Source organism: Salmo salar, chromosome ssa10 (genome assembly GCF_905237065.1).
Source record: "Salmo salar chromosome ssa10, Ssal_v3.1, whole genome shotgun sequence".
NCBI lineage: Eukaryota > Metazoa > Chordata > Actinopteri > Salmoniformes > Salmonidae > Salmo > Salmo salar.
This window is the reverse complement of record NC_059451.1, coordinates 31,363,654-31,387,539: the sequence shown is the minus strand read 5'-3', so window position 1 is coordinate 31,387,539 and position 23,886 is coordinate 31,363,654. Positions and strand designations below refer to the sequence as shown.

Genomic DNA, 23,886 nt, shown 5'->3' with positions numbered 1-23,886 from the left:
ACTGCATGGTGTTGAGGTTCTGATTTGCACTTTACTGAGAATTTGTCAAACACAATAAACTGCCCTATACAGTAGACCACTGCTTTGAGTTATGAATCACCAGATCACACCGAGCTGGAGGCTAAATGAGCATGACTTTAACTGGTACATCTCTTTAATACTTCATGGGAATATAAAAAAACAACAGACAGACAAGTCTCATATGGCAGGCATCCTATTCCCTGTGCAGTGCACTACTTTTGACTGAGTGGCAAACCCTCTGTCACTTAGTGTATGACACAGGGAATAGGGTGTCATTTGAGACACAGAAGTAGCTGGATACAGTGTTGAGTCGTCGTAGCCATTTCCAACGTAAACACTTGTAAAGATACACTACACAGTGGAACCTCAACCAATACATGTATGGTGTCGCATAATTGTCTTTCTATAAAACATTCTGTATAATGCCCTTCATCTCATCCTCCATAACCCTGGATGGACATCAATACAAGAGATCCGAGCTATAGCGTCGTTGACATTTAACAGTCATTTCAAATTATAAGGTAATTGCCGACAACTGCAGCATTTATCTTGAATGCGATCTCTGAACACGGTTACCTTAAAAAGCTGCTTTGTCGACTAGAGCGCTCGGATTGAATCCCAGCCAAAACAATATTATAACAGAAATAGTCCATCCGATTGCAGGTTGTCCAGACAGATTCTACAAGCCTCCGTCATCTGAGTGATTGTCATGGCGATGACTGGCAGTTGACGACAGACATTGCCGTTCTTCCTGTGTTCACCAGCTGCTCATAGAAGAGAGAACAGACCCAGACATCAATGCATTATCAATAGCCTTGTTATTGACTGATCAACGGTTCTGCTCAGTGGTGACAATTGGAGCTGTAAAGTAAAGCAACTTTCTCACCTGTAGGTAGTTTGTAGTCTACTAAGCGTCACTGGTGTCTGCATACAGGTCAGGAGGAGGAAGAACCACCATATCTGGAAGCGTCAAATCTGCTTCCTCTTTACACCTATAGAGAAACACACAGATGCCTGTCACACACACACACTCTAATGCTTTAAGACACACACCCACTCAGTGACACAGCTCAATAACATTCACAACCCAAGCCAAGAAAACCTGTCTGATAAATTACACAATGTGGCATTTCTTTCTATCCAACTTACAGGTACACTGTCTCTGGTCCTATGTCCATAGGGCCTGGAAATGAAACAAGAAAGATGTTTTAAAAGGTATTTTCCCACTGTCATCTGAGTGTCAGATTCAAAAGTAGAAAGTTAATTCCTTTCATTGAACTCATGAATTCCAACAACATTATTTCAACCATTATGAGCTGGTTTCCTGGACCCAGATTAAACCCTACTGAGGGGTATACTACAAACTAGGACCAATGAATTAGCCAGCTAACTTTGATAAACCAGAAATAACTTACGTTTTTGATTCAATAAGAAAGCTAAAGTTGAATATATGTTTTGGTTGTTGAGTCAATTAGACCATGCCAACTTCAAGCTCATCTTTCTAAAAAAAGTAAAGGTTATTTCAGAATATTTAGGCAAGTTAGCTGACTAACTCCTCGCGATACCCCTCGGGACTATTACAGATGTAGGATTTTCATTTGAGCCAGTTTGCTACAGCAGGAAAATAATCCTGCAGAAAAAGGAAATGTGAATTATAATTAATGGAGATTTCTGTAGGGGTTGATACATTTTTCATAAGGGAAATTTAAAATCAAGTCATATGTCAATGTGGAAATTACAAACTTCAGAAGCCTTTTTTGCATTACAGGAAAGTTCTCCTGCAACAGGGTGATCAAATTAAGATCCTACGTCTGTATTAAAGAAAGGCATGCACAATGGATAATTTGGGTCTAGGTAACCAGCCCAAGGACAATATACCTAATGTGTGGAATGTGTAGGACACAGAATCCACCCATAGCGCGTTACTTACTGATCGGTTCTTCTTCAGGTTCTTCAGGTCTTCTTAGAGGGAGACAGTAGGGAAAGCGAGAGATGGTTGAGTAAGGAGAGGAGAAGAAAGAGAAGAAAAAAAACAAGAGAAGCTGCTGAAGAAAATGTAGCCTATTTCAGAAGAACAGAATAGCATACTCTGAGTTGTCCTTATGTTAGGCCCTGATCTGGCTATTCCATATGGCTGTGGGCTACACTAGTTAATTTAGCAGACAAGATTTGCTTAGAATTCCGTGGCATTATTTTATAGTATGAAGAATTCAATTGAATATAGCTGAATAAAACAATTTGAGGGAGTGCGCACATGAAGGTATTCTGTGTTGAGCGGTTAACAAAGAAACAGGTCCTCCTATATGCTTCATTGAGTTATGTAACTTTAGTTGTGAAAGAAATGTTGGGCTATATGTTTTGATTTTTAATACATTCTAAGGCTGCATAATGCGACTAATGATGATTTGAAAAAAGTTGCATGAAAGGCATGAGCTCTGCTTTGTTTGTTGCGCAGGCTGTACACACTTCATCAGTCCCTCCACAATTTCCCAGCTGCATCCCCTTCGTGTGGCCGAAGGGGATGCAGAAGAAAAGAAAAAAAATCCATGCCTTTGCGGCCAGTGGCTGTTGTGCCCTTGAGCTGAATATAAGCATTATAATTCCCTTCTCCCGGCTGCATGCTGAAGCACCTCTCACTCACATGGCTCTCAGTTATGTGATTGGGTCTTTCTCACAGGCTACAAATGAAGACAGACACATCAGGGACGCAACTGCTCGCATCCTTATCCAATTCCGAAGTGCATATTGAAGATATTTGAAGAACTGTCCACATTTACTTTTCGTCAGCCAACAAGATGAGTAGGCCTAACGAACAGCAAAAGCACTAGCCTATATCAATCTACTATTCCCCATAGTACACAAGTTGACCTATTCTATTCTGTGTGAGAAATAAATATTGAAAACATAGCCTGGGACAGTTGTGAGATGCGATAGATCACAAATTAATACAACCACTAGCATCAAAAAACCTGATTTAAGCAATGACCCTGACGCAACAGGTGAGAACGTTTAGCTTAACATTTTTATAAACTATTAGGCCATTTCTTCACATAAGCGCAGCAGTCCTCACACGGCAGTAGGCTACTGTATATGCGCGAATGTTCCATTAGCAGGAAAACTCAAAAGTGACCACAAATGTGATTATGTATGTAATGGATATATTATAAAGGTGCATTTTTATGGTGAAAATGATCTTCCCCAAACTTGAAACTCACTCACTGCGTATGCATGTTAAACTCTACACCCGTTGTAAAGCGGATTAATGTGCTTCATTTTAAGAAGTTATTTGGCCACTTCAGTTGTGATACAAACCTATAGGTCTATGGGCTAGGCTACATGAGGTGTGAGACTATGATTTGAAAAAGTCGCAAAAAGAAAAGAATGCGCTGTTTGCCTTAAGCTGGATAATATATCATTCACAATATAATATTGTCACCCATCACACTATTCTTTATTTTATCTTGTCTTTACATATACTAAATAATATATGTGTGAAATTAGTTTTGATTTAGAATGGACCATTATCATGCACCTGTCTTGAAACGGGCAGCGAAAAAAAATACGTCTTCTATGCACTTAAATAGCAAATGCAGGACGTTTTTCCAGTGGTTCATTTTCATGCCAGCCAGGTAGGCCATACCCCTGTTGTAAAGAGAATCAATGTGTTTAATATTAGGAAAGTTGAGAAATAAATATAGTAGGTCTAGCCTATAGAAAGCTGATTTTTAATAGAGGCCATCAACTCTGTTTTCTCACTCTCATGCAGTTGCATAGCCTATAGAAATGTTGCACAACATGAGCTCATGGGCTCTCATGAAGTGTTTGATTAGATTTTAAATTACATTTACATTGATGTCAGAGTGATTAGAGTGCGGAGGTGATGTCGAGTCAGGGTGTCCAAACCGAAGCTACCTGGGAGGCCTCAGGTTCCCCTGCTTCAGCTGGCCCGACGGGTTTCCATACTTCAGCGGGTTTGATAGGCTTCCCTGCCTCAGCGGGCAGTTAGCATGTTTGTTAGGCTACTAATGACCAGCAGCAGCATCAGAGCTTGGAGAAGCCTAATTACCGTGACTAAGATGGTCACGTGGAATTTGACTGCCGTTATGACTCGTGACTGATTGTGTGGCGGTAATACGGTCACCGTAACAGCCCTAGAGAAGCATCATTGGAAACATTCACCTTCACCTCTGTGTGTGCGTGCGTGTGTGTACCTCATGATGGGTTCCTCTACAACTGGTTTGTGGAAGAAAGTGGCCAGCTTCTGAAGTGCTTCATGTCTCGCCCTGCAGAATAGACAGACATCAGAATGGAGGCTATTGGACAGAATGTTGTTAATAGTATTAAAATCATTATCTGTGTGTGTGACTCACTGCATGTCAATGCCATCTATGCTGGCATCACTGAGTGTGTGTTGGTGGTGGATGCTAGGCTCTCTGCTTCCTGGAGGAAGAACAAGCACACAATAGTAGCCAACAACAAGCAATAGTTAGCCATAGATATTTGAGGTATTTCATAAGGAACAAAAAAATGTAAGAAAAACAGGAATTGAAGAAGGTTAGTGTAAAGCTGTTCACTGATAGTCGGGAAGCAAGTTCAGGGAGTGAATACATTTAATAAATAAATGAACAAAACACGAAACAAACAGCGCACCGACATGAAACAGCAACAATGATGACTGGGGAATAAACCAAAGGGAGTGACATATGAAGGGCAGATGCCGACCAAGATGATCCCGGGGATCAGGAGCGGACTGGTCACCTCTGCTAAGGCGCGGGAACCTGTCGATCCGGCTGAGGTGTGGGAGCATGAAGACCTAGAGCGCCGGAGAGAGCACATACGTGACAGTATCCCCTCGCCGGCGTGTTCGGCTCCAGCCGCAGGACGCCAACCAAAGGGACGATCCCGGGCATGCTGAGTGGACCAGTCACCTCCGCTGAGGCGAAGAAACCTGACGAACCGGCTGAGACCTCCCCGGTTGCCTCGGTTGAGGCACGGGAACCTGTCCATCAGCTGAGACACGGGAGCCTGTTCATCAGCTGAGGCACGGGAACCTGTCCATCAGCTGAGGCACGGGAACCTGTCCATCAGTTGAGGCACGGGAGCCTGTCCATCAGCTGAGGCACGGGAGCCTGTCCATCAGTTGAAGCACGGGAACCTGTCCATCAGCTGAGGCACGGGAACCTGTCCATCAGTTGAGGCATGGGAGCCTGTCCATCAGCTGAGGCACGGGAGCCTGTCCATCAGTTGAAGCACGGGAACCTGTCCATCAGCTGAGGCACGGGAGCCTGTTCATCAGCTGAGGCACGGGAACCTGTCCATCAGTTGAGGCACGGGAGCCTGTCCATCAGCTGAGGCACGGGAGCCTGTCCATCAGTTGAAGCACGGGAACCTGTCCATCAGCTGAGGCACGGGAGCCTGTTCATCAGCTGAGGCACGGGAGCCTGTTCATCAGCTGAGGCATGGGAGCCTGTCCATCAGCTGAGGCACGGGAACCTGTCCATCAGTTGAAGCACGGGAACCTGTCCATCAGCTGAGGCACGGGAACCTGTCCATCAGCTGAGGCACGGGAACCTGTTCATCAGCTGAGGCACGGGAACCTGTCTTGAAGCACGGGAACCTGTCCATCAGCTGAGGCACGGGAACCTGTCCATCAGTTGAGGCACGGGAACCTGTCCATCAGTTGAGGCACGGGAGCCTGTCCATCAGCTGAGGCACGGGAGCCTGTCCATCAGTTGAAGCACGGGAACCTGTCCATCAGCTGAGGCACGGGAACCTGTCCATCAGCTGAGGCACGGGAACCTGTCCATCAGCTGAGGCACGGGAACCTGTTCATCAGCTGAGGCACGGGAACCTGTCCATCAGCTGAGGCACGGGAACCTGTCCATCAGCTGAGGCACGGGAACCTGTTCATCAGTTGAAGCACGGGAACCTGTTCATCAGCTGAGGCACGGGAACCTGTCCATCAGCTGAGGCACGGGAACCTGTCCATCAGCTGAGGCACGGGAACCTGTTCATCAGCTGAGGCACGGGAACCTGTTCATCAGCTGAGGCACGGGAGCCTGTTCATCAGCTGAGGCACGGGAGCCTATCGAGCCCGCTGAGGCAGGGAAGCCTGTCAAACCCGCTGAGTCATGGCAGCCTGTCGAGCCAGCTGAGGCATGGGAGCCTATCAATCCCGCTGAAGTATGGAAACCCGTCGGGCCAGCTGAAGCAGGGGAACCTGAGGCCTCCCAGGTAGCTCCGGTTTGGACACCCTGACTCGACATCACCTCCAACACCAAAACAAACAAAAGAAACACTCCCTGATGGTTCCCTTAGTTGAGTCGTCATTCTGTAATGCTGAGAGTCAGGAAGCAAGTTCAGGGAGGGAAGACGTTTCATAAATAAATGAACAAAACAAGAACCACGAACAGTGCACCGACATGAACAGCAACAATGACGACTGGGGAAGAAACCAAAGGGAGTGACATATAAAGGGCAGGTAATCAAGGAGGTGATGGGAGTCCAGGTGAGTGTCATTATGCGCGTAACGCTAGTGACAGGTGTGAGCCATAACGAGCAGCCTGGTGACCTAGAGGCCGGAGAAGGAGCACACGTGACAGTTAGGCCAGTCACGGCTCATTGATAGTTAGATAGATCATTGTGTGGTTTGACTGTGGTGTTTCACTCACCCATCTCCGGCATGGACATTGTTTGGATGTGGTCTCTGTAGAAGAGAATGGAGAACATTCATAGGTCAAACCTGCATGGATTTTGGACGCAGCTGTAATCAGACATAGCACCCTCAACCTCACGTATATACCTTGTCTATACATATTCCATAATGCCCCTTCGTTAAAAGTTCTTCCAATTAAAGTCCATATACTCTAACAGTCCCCACTTCTAAATGACACTGTTAAAATAGTCAATATTGTAATTTCTGTGTTATGGACTGACCTCTCTGTTGGCTCTTCCTCAGTGAGGGAGGAGAGAGGTTCATCATCATCATCATGTGCCCACTCCTCGCTGTCGTCTGTGACTGGGGGGAGAACACACACAGAGTTTAATTGTTTATTTGGCTCCACAATATGGCATGTGTGCATGTTGTGACGACCCTCCCACTCTGTCTGCCGTATTCTTTCTCTTCGCTCTCGTTTTCCTTATTTGGTTGCCGGTGGGCGGAGCCGGGAGGTTCGTCAGCGACATGGGACATACCTGGGCCGGGTGTGTCCCAGGATAAATACACCACTTCCCCATTCATGGAGGAGAATCTCTCCATGCAGACACCTTTATAGATTTTGTTGTGGTATTTTGTTTGTTTGCTTTGGCACCAACACCCTGCATTATCACATTTATGCATGCAAACACTCACTTACACTACTGATTACATACACCATTGTTAATTGTATTTAGTTTACTTTATTTAATACATATATTTTGTTATTCCTTGTCTCCACGTTGTCTCCCTTTTGTTACGAACTTCGAGCCGGTTCGTGACAATGCACTAAATTATTGACTGTAAACAGTGAAGTACTTACAGCTGCCTGTATCTTCCTGAAGTGGGTAGTGATTGGATATCCTGCTGTCCATACTGGCCACCTCTCCTCCCTGTTCTACCATAGTGGTAATGTTTTTACAGCTGATGGCGCGAGGAGCCGTCTTCCCCATTTCCAACATCTCCTTAATGTCCAGCTCCACGTCGCTCACTGAGATGTATCCATCTACATACACACATACAGTACGTGTCAAAAGTTTGGACACAGTCATTCAAGGGTTTTTCTTAATTTTTTACTATTTTCTACATTGTAGAATAATAGTGAAGACATCAAAACTATGAAATAACATATGGAAAAATGTAGTAACCAAAAACGTTTAAACAAATCAAAACATATTTTAGATTCTTCAAAATAGCCACCCTTTGCCTTGATGACAGCTTTGCACACTCTTGGCATTCTTTCAACCAGCTTCATGAGGAATGCTTTTCCAACAGTTTTGAAGGAGTTCCCACATATGCTGAGCACTTGTTGGCTGCTTTTCCTTCACTCTGCAGTCTAACTCATGCCAAACCATCTCAATTGGGTTGAGGTCACATGATTGTGGAGGCCAGGTCATCTGATGCAGCACTCCATCACTCTCCTTGGTCAAATAGCCCTTACACAGCCTGGAGGTGTGTTTTGGGTCATTGTCCTGTTGAAAAACATGATAATCCCACTAAGTGCAAACCAAATGGGATGGCGTATCGCTGCAGAATTCCGTGGTAGCCATGCTGGTTAAGTTTGCCTTCTAAATAAATCACATTAATGTCCATTGCTCGTGTTTCTTGGCCCAAGCAAGTCTCTTCTTCTTATTGGTGTCCTTTATTAGTGGTTTCTTTGCAGCAATTGACCATGCAGGCCTGATTCACGCAGTCTTCTCTGAACTGTTTATGTTGAGATGTGTCTGTTACTTGAACTCCATGAAGCTTTTATTTGGGCTGCAATTTCTGAGTCTGGTAACTCTAATGAACTTATCCTCTGCAGCAGAGGTAACTTTTGGTCTTCCTTTCCTGTGTCGGTCCTCACGAGAGCCAGTTTCATCATCGCGCTTGATGGTTTTTGCAACTGCACTTGAAGAAACTTTCAAAGTTTTTGAAATTTTCCGGATTGACTGACCTTCATGTCTTAAAGTAATGATGGACTGTCATTTCTTGTTGCTTATTTGATCTGTTCTTGCCATAATATGGACTTGGTCTTTTACCAAATAGCGCTATCTTCTGTATACCACCCCTACCTTGTCACAACACAACTGATTGGCTCAAACGCATTAAGAAGGAAAGAAATTCCACAAATTTACTTTTAACAAGGCACACCTGTTAATTGAAATGCATTCCAGGTGACTACCTCATGAAGCTGGTTGAGAGAATGCCAAGAGTGTGCAAAGCTGTCATCAAGGCAAAGGGTGGTTACTTTGAAGAATCTCAAATATAAAATATATTTTGATTTGTTTAACACTTTTTTGGTTACTACATGATTCCATATGTGTTATTTCATAGTTTTGATGTCTTCAATATTATTCTACAAAGTAGAAAATAGTAAAAAATAATGAAAAACCCTTGAATGAGTAGGTGTGTCCAAACTTTGACTGGTACTGTACGTATAACATATACAGATGTAGGATCTTAATTTGAGCCAGTTTTCTACAGCAGGATAATAATCCTGAAGCATCATGAAATGTGAATTATTATATGTGGACATTTATGTAGGGTTTGATACATTTTTCGTTAGGGCAAATCAAGTCTGACATTTCAAATGGGAAATTACAAGCTTTAGAAACCTTTTTGAAAGTCAAATACACTACAAGTTTGAATTTCCTACTGTGCACCTGTTATAACCCAGGTTAGGGATTGGCCGGGGCAGGCCGTCATTGTAAATAACAGTGTGTGCTTAACTGACTTGCTTAGTTAAATAAAGGTTAAATAAAATACAAAATAAATAAAAATAACTGAGATGTACCTGTCTATGCACACACATAGATATGTAAACCTATATTCAAACAACTACTCCAGATTTTGAGCCATTCATTTGACAGATTTTATGCACATCTGTATTTGTGTAGAGGTCAGGGGTTAGGGAGGTGTGTAACCTACATGTATTAGTGCTGTCCCTGGCCAGCCATTTTCCTTTCGGGCAGTTTGTGGTCCGTATGATGCTGACTATGTCCCCATTCTTCACAGTCAGGTCGTTCTTATGTCCTTTAGACGCTACCATCACTGTAGCCTGGTAAATAGCCTCCTTCTGATCTGTTATCTACACACACACACACACACACACACACACACACACACACACAAGTAAATATACTCTCAGCAGCCCATACTGTATTTACTGATGAGGAGCGTGATTAATGTAATGTAAGTCTGTTAATCCATTAACGGCATAAACTGCTAGTGGGGCTGCTACTGTTGATATTACCTTGTGTATTAATCTGTGTATAACAGAGCGTATTAGTGTAGTGTGCAGTGTGTGCAGTGTATGTCGTGTGTGTACTTCTCCCATCGCTAGTATTCAGATTTCAGATCCAAAATCATTAATTTACATCATTGGGAGACTTGCTCAAAAGTTCAAGTTAACCCTGTAAATCTCAAGTCAAAATACATCTCTCTGTGATATAAGTTATTACCATGTTAACATGTTGTTCAGATAATCTGCCATCCTGAGGAATGAAATCACACTGATTTCTACTGCCGAGAATACTATTTCACCCTCCTCTCCTCTCCTCTCCCTCCCCTCAACTCCCCTCTCCTGTCCTCTCCTCTCCTCTCCCCTTAAGGTTACTTACCTTAAATGTCTTCATCTCATTTTCTTTCTTCTCTCTCTCTTTCTGCTCTTTCCTCTCTCTTTCTTTCTGTTCTTTCTTCTCCTTCTCCAGACGTTGTTTTTCTTTCTTTTTCAATTGTTTCTCATCTGGGGTTTCCGAGGCAGGCTTCTTCAAGAACCAACCAGTCTTGGGTGTTTCTTCAGTCTGTAAACAATTGGTAGATGAAGGACATGTCTGTCCAGATCTTTACTGGGTCATTAGATTTACACAGGATAGATGCAGAGAAGTACCTGAGCGATAGATCAGGCTTTACTGTGTGTAATACAGACCTGGGTCAAATACCTTCAAATACTGAGCTATCAACCAATCAAAACACCTAGAATATTCCTTACCGGAAGCTGAGTCTCAGCATATGGGTCTGTGAAAGATGAAAGGAAGAGAAATAGTTAAGAAAACATGATGACATCTGAGCCCATCATTTATGTTAATTTATTTTATTGGCTGCAGTTATGGCTAGATAAGATCCAATCATGAGTGAGAAAGCAATGTCAGTCTGTTAAGGGTGATAGGAGAAAAGAGTAAAGGAGACAGACATCTCCGTTCAGACATAAAAACACATTAGCCTCACTGCCTGGACTACATTACATTACATACAGTACATACACACACACACATCTGACCTCATCTCTCATACCCACAGCTGGAAAGTGTCATATGGTGGACAGCATCTAAGGTTCTTTCTGATGCAACATGGCGGCGACAGAGATGGTCGCCTCGCTTCGCGTTCTTAGGACACTATGCAGTATTTTGTTTTTTTATGTGTCATTTCTTACACTGTTACCCCAGGAAATCTTAAGTCTTATTACATACAGCCGGGAAGAACTATTGGATATAAGAGCAACATCAACTTACCAACATTACGACCAGGAATACGACTTTCCCGAAGCGGATCCTCTGTTTGGACCACCACCCAGGACAATGGATCGAATCCTAGTAGGTGACGCAAAACATCGGTGCCGCAGAAGGCGCAAACGGAGCGGTTTTCTGGTCAGGCTCCGTAGACGGGCACATCGCTCACCGCCCCCGAGTATACTACTCACCAACGTCCAGTCTCTTGACAACAAGGTAGACGAAATTCGAGCAAGGGTTGCCTTCCAAAGAAACATCAGAGATTGTAACATTCTTTGTTTCACGGAAACATGGCTCACTCGGGATATGTTATCAGAGTCGGTACAGCCACCCGGTTTCTTCACGCATCGCGCCGACAGAAACAAACATCTCTCTGGTAAGGAGAATGGCGGGGGTGTATGCCTTATGATTAACGAGTCGTGGTGTGATCATAAAAACATACAGGAAGTCCTTTTGTTCACCTGGCCTAGAATTCCTTACAATCAAATGCCGACCGCATTATCTACCAAGAGAATTCTCTTCGATTATAATCACAGCCGTGTATATCCCACCCAAGCAGATACCTCGACGGCCCTGAAAGAACTTCATAGGACTCTATGTAAACTGGAAACTACATATCCTGAGGCTGCATTTATTGTAGCTGGGGATTTTAACAAAGCTAATCTGAAAACAAGGCTCCCTAAATGTTATCAGCATATCGAATGCGTGACCCGGGCTGGCAGCATTCTGGATCATTGCTACTCTAACTTCCGCGATACATACAAAGCCCTCCCTCGCCCTCCTTTCGACAAATCTGACCACAACTCCATGTTGTTGCTCCCAACCTATAGACAGAAACTAAAACAGGAAACACCTGTGCTCAGGTCTGTTCAACACTGGTCTGACCAATCTGATTTCACGCTTCAAGATTGCTTCGATCACGTAGACTGGGATATGTTCCGGATAGCCTCAGACAACAACATTGATGTATACGCTGATTCGGTGGGCGAGTTTATTAGCAAGTGCATCGGTGATGTTGTATCCACGGTGACTATTAAAACCTTCCCCAACCAGAAACCGTGGATTGATGGCAGCATTCGCGCAAAACTGAAAGCGCAAACCACTGCTTTTAATCATGGCAAGGCGACCGGAAACATGACCGAATACAAACAGTGTAGCTATTCCCTCCGCAAGGCAATCAAACAAGCTAAGCGTCAGTATAGAGACAAAGTAGAGTCGCAATTCAACGGCTCAGACACGAGACGTACAGTGCCTTGCGAAAGTATTCGGCCCCCTTGAACTTTTCGACCTTTTGCCACATTTCAGGCTTCAAACATAAAGATATAAAACTGTAATTTTTGTGAAGAATCAACAACAAGTGGGACACAATTATGAAGTGGAACGAAATTTATTGGATATTTCAAACTTTTTTAACAAATAAAAAACTGAAATATTGGCCGTGCAAAATTATTCAGCCCCTTTACTTTCAGTGCAGCAAACTCTCTCCAGAAGTTCAGTGAGGATCTCTGAATGATCCAATGTTGACCTAAATGACTAATGATGATAAATAGAATCCACCTGTGTGTAATCAAGTCTCCGTATAAATGCACCTGCTCTGTGATAGTCTCAGAGGTCCGTTTAAAGCGCAGAGAGCATCATGAAGAACAAGGAACACTCCAGGCAGGTCCGAGATACTGTTGTGGAGAAGTTTAAAGCCGGATTTGGATACAAAAAGATTTCCCAAGCTTTAAACATCCCAAGGAGCACTGTGCAAGCGATAATATTGAAATGGAAGGAGTATCAGACCACTGCAAATCTACGAAGACCCGGCCGTCCCTCTAAACTTTCAGCTCATACAAGGAGAAGACTGATCAGAGATGCAGCCAAGAGGCCCATGATCACTCTGGATGAACTGCAGAGATCTACAGCTGAGGTGGGAGACTCTGTCCATAGGACAACAATCAGTCGTATACTGCACAAATCTGGCCTTTATGGAAGAGTGGCAAGAAGAAAGCCATTTCTTAAAGATATCCATAAAAAGTGTTGTTTAAAGTTTGCCACTAGCCACCTGGGAGACACACCAAACATGTGGAAGAAGGTGCTCTGGTCAGATGAAACCAAAATCAAACTTTTTGGCAACAATGCAAAACGTTATGTTTGGCGTAAAATCAACACAGCTCATCACCCTGAACACACCATCCCCACTGTCAAACATGGTGGTGGCAGCATCATGGTTTGGGCCTGCTTTTCTTCAGCAGGGGCAGGGAAGATGGTTAAAATTGATGGGAAGATGGATGGAGCCAAATACAGGACCATTCTGGAAGAAAACCTGATGGAGTCTGCAAAAGACCTGAGACTGGGACGGAGATTTGTCTTCCAACAAGACAATGATCCAAAACATAAAGCAAAATCTACAATGGAATGGTTCACAAATAAACATATCCAGGTGTTAGAATGGCCAAGTCAAAGTCCAGACCTGAATCCAATTGAGAATCTGTGGAAAGAACTGAAAACTGCTGTTCACAAACGCTCTCCATCCAACCTCACTGAGCTCGAGCTGTTTTGCAAGGAGGAATGGGCAAAAATGTCAGTCTCTCGATGTGCAAAACTGATAGAGACATACCCCAAGCGACTTACAGCTGTAATCGCAGCAAAAGGTGGCGCTACAAAGTATTAACTTAAGGGAGCTGAATAATTTTGCACGCCCAATTTTTCAGTTTTTTATTTGTTAAAAAAGTTTGAAATATCCAATAAATTTCGTTCCATTTCATGATTGTGTCCCACTTGTTGTTGATTCTTCACAAAAAATTACAGTTTTATATCTTTATGTTTGAAGCCTGAAATGTGGCAAAAGGTCGAAAAGTTCAAGGGGGCCGAATACTTTCGCAAGGCACTGTATGTGGCAGGGTCTACAGACAATCACGCATTACAAAAAGAAAACCAGCCCCGTCGCGGACATCGACATATTGCTCCCAGACAAACTAAACAACTTCTTTGCTCGCTTTGAGGACAATACAGTGCCACTGACACGGCCCGCTACCAAAACCTGCGGGCTCTCCTTCACCGCAGCCAACGTGAGTAAAACGTTTAAACGTGTTAACCCTCGCAAGGCTGCCGGCCCAGACGGCATCCCTAGCCGCATCCTCAGAGCATGCGCAGACCAGCTGGCTGGTGTGTTTACGGACATATTCAATCAATCCCTATCCCAGTCTGCTGTTCACACATGCTTCAAGAGGGCCACCATTGTTCCTGTTCCCAAGAAAGCTAAGGTAACTGAGCTAAACGACTATCGCCCCGTAGCACTCTCTCTCTTTCTGCTCTTTCCTCTCTCTTTCTTTCTGTTCTTTCTTCTCCTTCTCCAGACTTGTTTTTGACCCTGGGTCTCGACCCCGCCCTGTGCAACTGGGTCCTGGACTTTCTGACGGGCCGCCCCCAGGTGGTGAGGGTAGGAAACAACATCTCCACCCCGCTGATCCTCAACACTGGGACCCCACAAGGGTGCGTTCGCAGCCCTCTCCTGTACTCCCTGTTCACCCATGACTGCGTGGCCATGCATGCCTCCAACTCAATCATCAAGTTTGCAGACGACACTACAGTGGTAGGCTTGATTACCAACAATGATGAGACGGCCTACAGGGAGGAGGTGAGGGCCCTCGGACTGTGGTGTCAGGAAAATAACCTCACACTCAAAGTCAACAAAACAAAGGAGATGATCGTGGATTTCAGGAAACAGCAGAGGGAGCACCCCCCTATCCACATCGACGGGACAGTAGTGGAGAAGGTGGAAAGTTTTAAGTTCCTCAGCGTACACATCACGGACAAACTGAAATGGTCCACCCACACAGACAGCGTGGTGAAGAAGGCGCAACAGCGCCTCTTCAACCTCAGGAGGCTGAAGAAATTTGGCTTGTCACCGAAAACACTCACAAACTTTTACAGATGCACAATCGAGAGCATCCTGTCGGGCTGTATCACCGCCTGGTACGGCAACTGCTCCGCCCACAACCATAAGGCTCTCCAGAGGGTAGTGAGGTCTGCACAACGCATCACCGGGGGCAAACTACCTGCCCTCCAGGACACCTACACCACCCGATGTCACAGGAAGGCCAAAAAGATCATCAAGGACAACAACCACCCGAGCCACTGCCTGTGCACCCTGCTATCATCCAGAAGGTGAGGTCAGTACAGGTGCATCAAAGCTGAGACCGAGAGACTGAAAAACAGCTTCTATCTCAAGGCCATCAGACTGCTAAACAGCAATCACTAACTCAGAGAGGCTGCTGCCTACATGGATACCCAATCACTGGCCACTTTAACAAATGGATCACTAGTCACTTTAAACAATGCCACTTTAAATAAAGCCACTTGAATAATGTTCACATATCTTACATTACTCATCTTTGGTCCTGCCGTACATACCTACACGTACGCTATGGTCACAAGACGCAGGCCTCCTAATTGTCCCTAGAATTTCTAAGCAAACGGCTGGAGGTAGGGCTTTCTCCTATAGAGCTCCATTTTTATGGAATGGTCTGCCTACCAATGTGAGAGACGCAGACTCAGTCTCAACCTTTAAGTCTTTACTGAAGACTTATCTCTTCAGTAGGTCCTATGATTAAGTATAGTCTGGCCCAGGAGTGTGAAGGTGAACGGAAAGGCTGGAGCAACGAACCGCCCTTGCTGTCTCTGCCTTGCCGGTTCCCCTCTTTCCACTGGGATTCTCTGCCTCTAACCCTTTTACAGGGGCTGAGTCACTGGCTTACTGGTGTTCTTCCATGCCGTCCATGGGAGGGGTGCGTCACTTGAGTGGGTTGAGTCACTGACGTGGTCTTCCTGTCTGGGTTGGCGCCCCCCCTTGGGTTGTGCCATGGCGGAGATCGTTGTGGGCTATACTCGGCCTTGTCTTAGGATGGTAAGTTGGTGGTTGGAGACATCCCTCTAGTGGTGTGGAGGCTGTGCTTTGGCAAAGTGGGTGGGGTTATATCCTGCCTGTTTTGGCCCTGTCCGGGGGTATCATCGGATGGGGCCACAGTGTCTTCTGATCCCTCCTGTCTCAGCCTCCAGTATTTATGCTGCAGTAGTTTATGTGTCGGGGGGGCTAGGGTCAGTCTTTTACATCTGGAGTATTTCTCTTGTCTTATTCGGTGTCCTGTGTGAATTTAAATATGCTCTCTCTAATTCTCTCTTTCTGTCTTTCTCTCGGAGGACCTGAGCCCTAGGACCATGCCTCAGGACTACCTGGTATGATGACTCCTTGCTGTCCCCAGTCCACCTGGCCGTGCTGCTGCTCCAGTTTCAACTGTCTGCCTGCGGCTATGGAACCCTGACCTGTTCACCGGACGTGCTTGTTGCACCCTCGACAACTACTATGATTATTATTATTTGACAATGCTGGTCATTTATGAACATTTTAACATCTTGACCATGTTCTGTTATAATATCCACCCTGCGCAGCCAGAAGAGGACTGGCCACCCCTCATAGCCTGGTTCCTCTCTAGGTTTCTTCCTAGGTTTTTGGCCTTTCTAGGGAGTTTTTCCTAGGGAGTTTTTCCTAGCCACCGTGCTTCTTTCACATGCATTGCTTGCTGTTTGGGGTTTTAGGCTGGGTTTCTGTACAGCACTTTGAGATATCAGCTGATGTACGAAGGGCTATATAAATAAATTTGATTTGATCTCATATGTATATACTGTACTCTATAGTAGAACTTACTGTAAGGTGCCTGTGTCTTACTCTTCGCTGATCCTTTATTTTTCTTGGTGGGTTGACCCTTGACCTTCTGCTTGGCTGAGGGCATGTCCTCATAGGCATTGCCACAGCTCTCATAGGTGCTGTCTTCTGCCTGGGCTCTGGAGAGTTGGGGGTGGGAGAACAGTCAGTCGGTGACAACAACATGACATAGAGCACTATTCTAGTGGAGAACAAGAGCTGGATATATTCTTGAGAACTAGGTACGTTTGAGAGAGAGTAAGAGATAGCTGGTTGTGTTACCCTGCAGCTGGCTGGGGGTCCTGGCTGAAAGGGGAGGCATGGACAGTGTCCTGAAGAACCTCCATGGGAACCTCCACCCCCGGTTCTGATTCTGGAATCTCTCTGAATTCAACTCCAAACTCTGGAACTCCCTGGTCCTCAACTTCCGGAAGCTCCTCACCCTCTTCCAGAATCTTCTGTTCTAGAGGCATTGTCTCTGGAATGTTGTCTGCGCTTAGTGGGACAAACTCAGGGTCACCATAATCTCCGTACCCCCACTTAGACACCTCTAATTCCACTAAGTCTGCAGGCTGGAACTCCGGGGCTTCCAATTCCAGAACATCCGATCCTACATCCTCAAACTCAGGAATGTTGAGAGCAGAATCAGCTGAAGGAACAGGAATCTCCACAGCTGTGAGGAGAGACAGATAGTTACTCAACAAGAACAACCACACACTGATAACAATACACTATCCTTTCCATTTTAGCGTGTGCGTCTGGGAATGTGAGATATGCTTGTATATGTGTAATGTGGTTTGGTTCTGTGGTTTGTGAACACAATGCTGTAGAGCTCTTTAGAAACAGAACATGTCCAGTGTGAGGAGAAGTTGGTGGGATGTACCATAGGCAGTCAGGTCCAAGGAGGGGAGTTGGGGGGGTTTCTCTGGCGGGAATCCTCGGGTGGAGGCCTCTGGGAGGCGCTTTCTCGGGGGAGGAGGGGGCACCACAAACAGGTCTGGTAGGACGTCCCTTGCCCCCTCCTCTGCTATCCCCTCCAACATAGGAGACGCCTGCCCTAAAGAGAGGGAGGGCGGGGGAGAGAGAGAGAGAGAGAGAGAGGGAGAGAGAGAGAGAGAGAGAGAGAGGGAGAGAGAGAGAGAGGTTCAATACTAAGAAAGCTAAAGCAGTGAAACCTACAGTGTAGGTTATAGTGTTGTTGAAGTGTAACGCTGTGAAGCGAAAAGACTTCAGTCAACACCTATGGCCTCTCTAAAAGGCTTTGTTAAAGTTGAAAACAATGACAGCAGCACCCAATCATGGCAGACACGCTGTTCCTCTACACCACAGTGACAGTTTAAATACCTTCTCTACTCCGCCCTACTCTTCCTCCACCTTTCCTCCTCTACTCCGCCCTACATTCCCCCTCTCCCGTTCTCCCGTTCTCCTCCTCTACTCCGCCCTACTCTTCTCCTCTCTTCCTCCCCCTTTCCTCCTCTACTCCGCCCTACATTCCCCCACTCCCGTTCTCCTCCTCTACTCCGCCCTACTCTCCTCCTCTCTTCCTCCCCCTTTCCTCCTCATCCACCCTACTCTCCCCCTCTGCCCTCCTCAGGACAGAGTTGTTTTTGGCTCTGAGAGGTAGAGAGGTATTTTACCTGCTCTGCTTTTTAGTGTCTGCAGCTTTGCAACAACACCCATTGTCTTACCTGGGGTGTAAGGGATGAGCTGCACTCCTGTGTACTTCAGAGTACAAAGAAACTGAGAAAAAAATTTATGAAATGTATGCATTCACTACTGTAAGTCACTCTGGATAAGAGCGTCTGCTAAATGACTAAAATGTAAATGTAAAATGTACAAAAGCAGGGTGAACAGAAGATGGAAAGAGAGAGAGAGAGAGGAAGAGGGAGAACAGGGGTCTCAGGAAGAGAGATGTACAGAGAAAGAGAGGGAGAGAGACACTTACTAATGTCAATACCGTTGACTAAGGCCGGTTTCAGGGGTGTAGGGGCCGCCGCCCCTGCCTGGTCATCGTAGTCGATTGGTGGGAGCTCAGGTAGGGATTTCACCGGGGTGGGGCTTGGGCTGTGGGGGGGTGGGGGTAGGTCCTCTATGGTGGGCGTGACAGGTCTGGAGGGGGTGGGGGTCGTAAGAGGGCTGGGGGGGGGGGGGAATGGAGTTAACAATAACATAATAATAACAATATGGTCATTTATTGGACTCTTTCATCCAAAGCGACTGGGGGATAGTGTTAATGTGTATGTACTGAAGGTATATTGTGTACCTGGCGAGCTTCCTCTTAGCTTTCTCCAGAGCATTGAAGATTACCTCTGATCCTCTTTTTTTTGGTGGACTCATCTCTTCTGCTCGTCCTAAAGCGAACAGGGCTGAGAGTGGCCGTTCCTGGACCCCCACAGGCCTCTCAGGCTGGAGGGATGGGGGTGCGATTGAGGGGTCACCAGCCGGGGGAGGGGGGGTGTGAGAGGGAAGTGGAGAGGCAGAGGTCTCGACTATAACAGCAATATCCACTACAACAGACTCAGGTTCAAGTTCAGCAGCTGGAGGTGTAGGGGGAGGAGAGGGGGTAGGGTCAGGGGGTGGGGATGGGGATGGAGTGGCGATAACAGGTGGAGGTGGGGAGGGGATAGCAGGGAGTATATGGGTGACTGGGGGAGCTGGCATTGGGCTGGGTGGGGCAGGAACAGGGGAAGGGGTAGGGCTGGGGCGGACTGATACTGGCAGGGTGGGGGCTGGGATGGTTTCAGCTGGGGTTTCAGGGATGTGATCAATGATAGGAGGGTCAGGGATCACTAGGATGGGGTTAGGTGGTGTAACAACTGTAATGGCTTCAGCTGCTGGTGCAGGTTTCAGGGTGGGGGGTAACAGGGTAAATACTGGGTTATGAGTCAGCTCCAGGGGTAAGGGGGAATCTCGTACTGGGGCAGGTATCGATGCAGGGGGTAAGTGAACAATGTGTACTGCTGGGGAAGGTGGGATAATGACAGTACGTATAGGTATATCACCAGGGGGGGCTGGGGTTCCGAAGGTGGTTAGAGGCATGAGAGGTTCAGGGTCAGCCAGGTCTGGGCTGGCTATGTCCAGTATGGGGAAAGGAAGAAGCTCAACTTTCCCCTTCTTCCCTGTTTTCACTGACTTCCCGATACCCAGAAAACCCTTCTTCTTTGTTGTGTTTATGGGCGGTGGTGACATGTCTACCAGCTCAACAATACCCCTCTTAGACCCCCCAGGGGACAGCAGGGACACTTTCTTGTTCTTCATGGCCTTCATGACCAGGTCTGCTTCTTTCTTCTGTTTCTGGTCCAGCAGATCCGACCTCACCGCTACTTCTACAATATCTTTCCCTCCATTCATCATTTCATCCGCCTTCCCTTTATCAGCCTTCGCCTCTGCCTTCTTTTTACCTAGTAATTTCACCTTCCCCTCATCCTTGTCTTTGCCCTTCACCATCTCCTCCTCCTCCTTGACGATGACTCTGGATGCGATGCCACCTGGCCCCTGGAGGGAGGAGAGGAGGGAGGGTCGAGCACCGCGCGGTAGGGAGTGTGAGTTGGAGGGTGTGTGTGATGTGGAGCTGAGGGAAGGAAGGCAGTTTGTAGGGCTGTGAGGAGGAGGCAGGACTTTAGCTTTCTCAGGGAGAGCAGGTTTGGTCCTGGGCTGCTTCAGCAGCAACACTTCCTCATCCTGGAACTTTGCCCTCAAGGACTTGAAGTCCAGAAAGTCTTCTTCCTATCAGACAGAGAAAGGAGGGGAGGACATTTCAAACTTGTAGTGTATTTGAGGTTTAAAAAGGCTTCTGAAGTTTGTGATTTCCACTTTGAATTTATTTTGACTTGATTTTGTATCAACCACTACAAAAATGTAATTCATATAATCAACATAATAATTCACATTTCCTGTTGCTGCAGGATTATTTTCAAGGTGGGGTGCACAACCCCCAAAGCATCTTCCAGACGCTCTGACAGCAAAACTGCCAATAGAAACCCATAGAAGCCTAATTCCTTTAGGTGAGAGCCTGGGGGCAATAGAACTATAGGTCAGGGGCCCTGGGCTTGTGTGTGTGTGTGTGTGTGTGTGTGTGTGTGTGTGTGTGTGTGTGTGTGTGTGTGTGTGTGTGTGTGTGTGTGTGTGTGTGTGTGTGTGTGGTTGTGTGTGTGGATGTGTGTGTGTGCGCGCTGATGGACCAGTCAGGCTGCTATACCACATGATGACTCTTCCATCTATCTATCCATCCATCCATTCATTCACACACACACACACACACACACACACACACACACACACACACACACACACACACACACACACACACACACACACACACACACACACACACACACACACACACACACACACACAGAGAGATAAAGCCAGATATTTTATATCAAATCTGAAGTTATTACAAAGCTACATATAGCAATAAACAAGAGAGAAGAACCACCTAATAGATGTTGAGACAAGCAGAATGGGCATCATGCCAACTACCCATCTGACTAAAACTGTATTCATGGTAACAACCTTCATTATGGGTGATCGGGGTTGGTTGTCACGCTTTGTACTCTTGTGTGTATTTCTCATCACCAGTCTATCTTAGAAGACTCTTTTCAATATTAATAGGAAGTCCAAGGTCTTGGGTTAAAATAGGGACCCATTTTATCCTCCTCTATGGGGTTGGTTGTCACAATGTTTGCTACTAGTTTATTCCTTTTGTAACAGGAAATTAAGCAATATAGTATACTTATGCAATAAGGACCGAGGGGGTGTGGTATATCGCCAATATACCACGCTTAGGGTTGTTCTTAGGCATGACGCAACATGTTTATAAACTGGTTACCAACATAATTAGAGCAGTAAAAATAAATGTTTTGTCCTCCCGTGGTATACGGTCTGATATACCATGGGTGTCAGCCAATCAGCATTCAGGGCTCGAACCACCCAGTTTATAAAGAGTCTTTGAAATCGTCTTTCTTTGATGGGTGATATTCCCAACAAAATTCTGCATTTTATGCCTTGAGAACAACATATGACATTTTGAGTAAATGTGTGTGTATGCGTGCGTTTGCAAACGCATGTGTAGATTGAGGGTGTGTGACAGAAAATATATGTTTGTGAGAGAGGCAACAAACCCAGATAGCACAGATACCTCGGCCCAACGGATGTACCGTACATGATGCTTTGGGACGATGCAGTTTAAGACATTGTTTGCCAATTTGCCAGACGTCTCACAGATGTTTGCAGAATAGCTACATTCGACATGCTACAGTTCTACATCGTTTATAGTCGGCCAGGCATCAACATTCTTCCCAATGTCCAATCGCTCTCCACACTACATATACCACCCCCACATTTTTGTATTTTTTACTTTGAAACACAAATGCCCCTCACCTCAATGTTTTGTCATGCTGACATTAATTGTCCAGGTGGATGAGTTCTTTCAAAGAATTCACACATTTGAATTGTACAGTTATCACACAGCACCCTGTAGATTGGGAGTAGTAAAGCACTATGACAACCAACCCAGGTCTTCGCTATACCGGGACGGCGCTGTGTGCGTGCAAGGAGAGAGAAAATGACAAGATAAAAGTATTACCTGGTCCATCGTGCGTAATTCCACCAGGCAGACAGCTATGGGTAGCCTTGTTCCACCTCTCTTGTATTTCTCCAGGTGTCACCTTCTGCCTCTCTTTCTGGCTATTACATGTAGCGTCATTACACCAAGCAGTTACACAAAACAATCAACGCAATAACTCTGAATAACAGTCCAGGAGGCTACCGGTAAATGTTACTGTTGTCATTAACTAATAGAGGATTGGGCTAGTCTACATACCTTTACACTCTCTCTCCTTAGCTTCAGGGATGGATGGTTTCGGTCTCGGAAGAGAGTCAGGTGGAATTATCTCTCTCGCTCTCATATAATTATTCACGCTCACATCGCAGAAACGGTCCGTCCAGCTAAACGGGTCAGCTAGCCAGCGGGTATCGTGGTGTCTGTCGAGAACGCAAGGCATTTCAACGCAACGTGCATGATGAACTTTCTGACAGCTTTCATCAAACAGGAATGCCGTCTGACAGGTGTGCGTGTCATGACTCGCAGCTGGTGCCATAGAAGCGCGATTGTTGACAAACCACAATGAAATGCTCATTAAACGTGTTCCCCCTTCCTTTACCAAGGTAGGCTATACACATTGCTCATATGACACATGTTGGGCAAACAGGTACATTCCAGATGTGATAGCCTACATCCTATTGTGTGTGTCTATGGCAGTGATACAGAGTATTTGGGCTAGAACCATGTTGCCTAAAGCTGTATTACATATTCTAGACCAGTGGTTCCCAAACTTTTTATAGTCCTGTACCCCTTCAAACATTCAACCTCCAGCTGCGTACCCCCTCTAGCACAAGGGTCAGCGCACTCTGTTTGCCATCATTGTAAGCCTGCCACACACACACTATATGATACATTTATTAAAACCTCTACAGGATCAGTGGATCCCCCACTGGATGGTTGAGCTAACGTAGGCTAATGCGATTAGCATGAGGTTGTAAGTAACAATAACATTTCCCAGGACATATCTGATATTGGCAGAATGCTTACATTTTTTTGTTAGCTACTGTAAATTGGACAGTGCAGTTATTACAGTGAAAGAATACCATGCTATTGTTTGAGGAGAGTGCACAGTTATGAACTTGAAAAGTTATTAATAAACCAATTAGGCACATTTGGGCAGTCTTGATACAACATTTTGAACAGAAATGTAATGGTTCATTAGATCAGTCTTAAACTTTGCAGATACACTGCTGCCATCTAGTGGCCAAAATCTAAATTGCTCCTGGGCTGGAAAAATACATTATGGCCTTTCTGTTGCATTTCAAAGATGGTACAAAAAAAAACATGTTTTTTTCCTGGAATTATCTTTTACCAGATCTAATGTGTTATATTCTCTTACATTCATTTCAAATTTCCACAAACTTCAAAGTGTTTCCTTTCAAATGGTATC

At 45.5% G+C, this 23,886-nt stretch overlaps 1 protein-coding gene across 4 annotated transcripts; it reads right to left on the bottom strand.

Annotated features, from left to right (window-relative positions):
* Positions 1-136: 136 nt before the first annotated feature.
* Positions 137-23,134, bottom strand: LOC106560229 (FYN-binding protein 1). Of its 4 annotated transcripts, none has more exons than XM_045687635.1 (19): positions 22,716-23,134; positions 22,479-22,579; positions 19,155-20,617; positions 18,837-19,027; positions 17,775-17,948; positions 17,174-17,564; positions 16,895-17,031; positions 10,689-10,714; positions 10,318-10,500; positions 9,626-9,785; positions 7,539-7,721; positions 6,958-7,039; positions 6,693-6,727; positions 4,392-4,461; positions 4,233-4,304; positions 1,952-1,983; positions 1,171-1,204; positions 908-1,013; positions 137-785 (listed from the first exon to the last, which is right to left on the bottom strand). In XM_045687635.1, the coding sequence occupies exons 2-18, from the start codon at positions 22,485-22,487 to the stop codon at positions 929-931; spliced, it is 3,327 nt and encodes a 1,108-aa protein (XP_045543591.1). In that variant the 5' UTR covers positions 22,488-22,579; positions 22,716-23,134; the 3' UTR covers positions 137-785; positions 908-928. The 4 variants fall into 4 exon arrangements, with proteins under 4 accessions (XP_045543591.1, XP_045543592.1, XP_013978343.2 ...); XM_045687636.1 differs by having other exon boundaries at positions 22,479-22,575; XM_014122868.2 differs by having other exon boundaries at positions 1,952-1,980; positions 22,716-23,133.
* Positions 23,135-23,886: the final 752 nt, after the last annotated feature.

Bases quoted from the DNA above. Each gene is read 5' to 3' on its own strand.
- LOC106560229 (XM_014122867.2), bottom strand. The intron at 17,565-17,774 runs GTACATCCCACC...CTCTCCTCACAG, and splicing joins CTTGGACCTGACTGCCTATG to CTGTGGAGATTCCTGTTCCT. The intron at 7,722-9,625 runs GTAGGTTACACA...GTGTGTATGTAG, and splicing joins CAGGGACAGCACTAATACAT to ATGGATACATCTCAGTGAGC.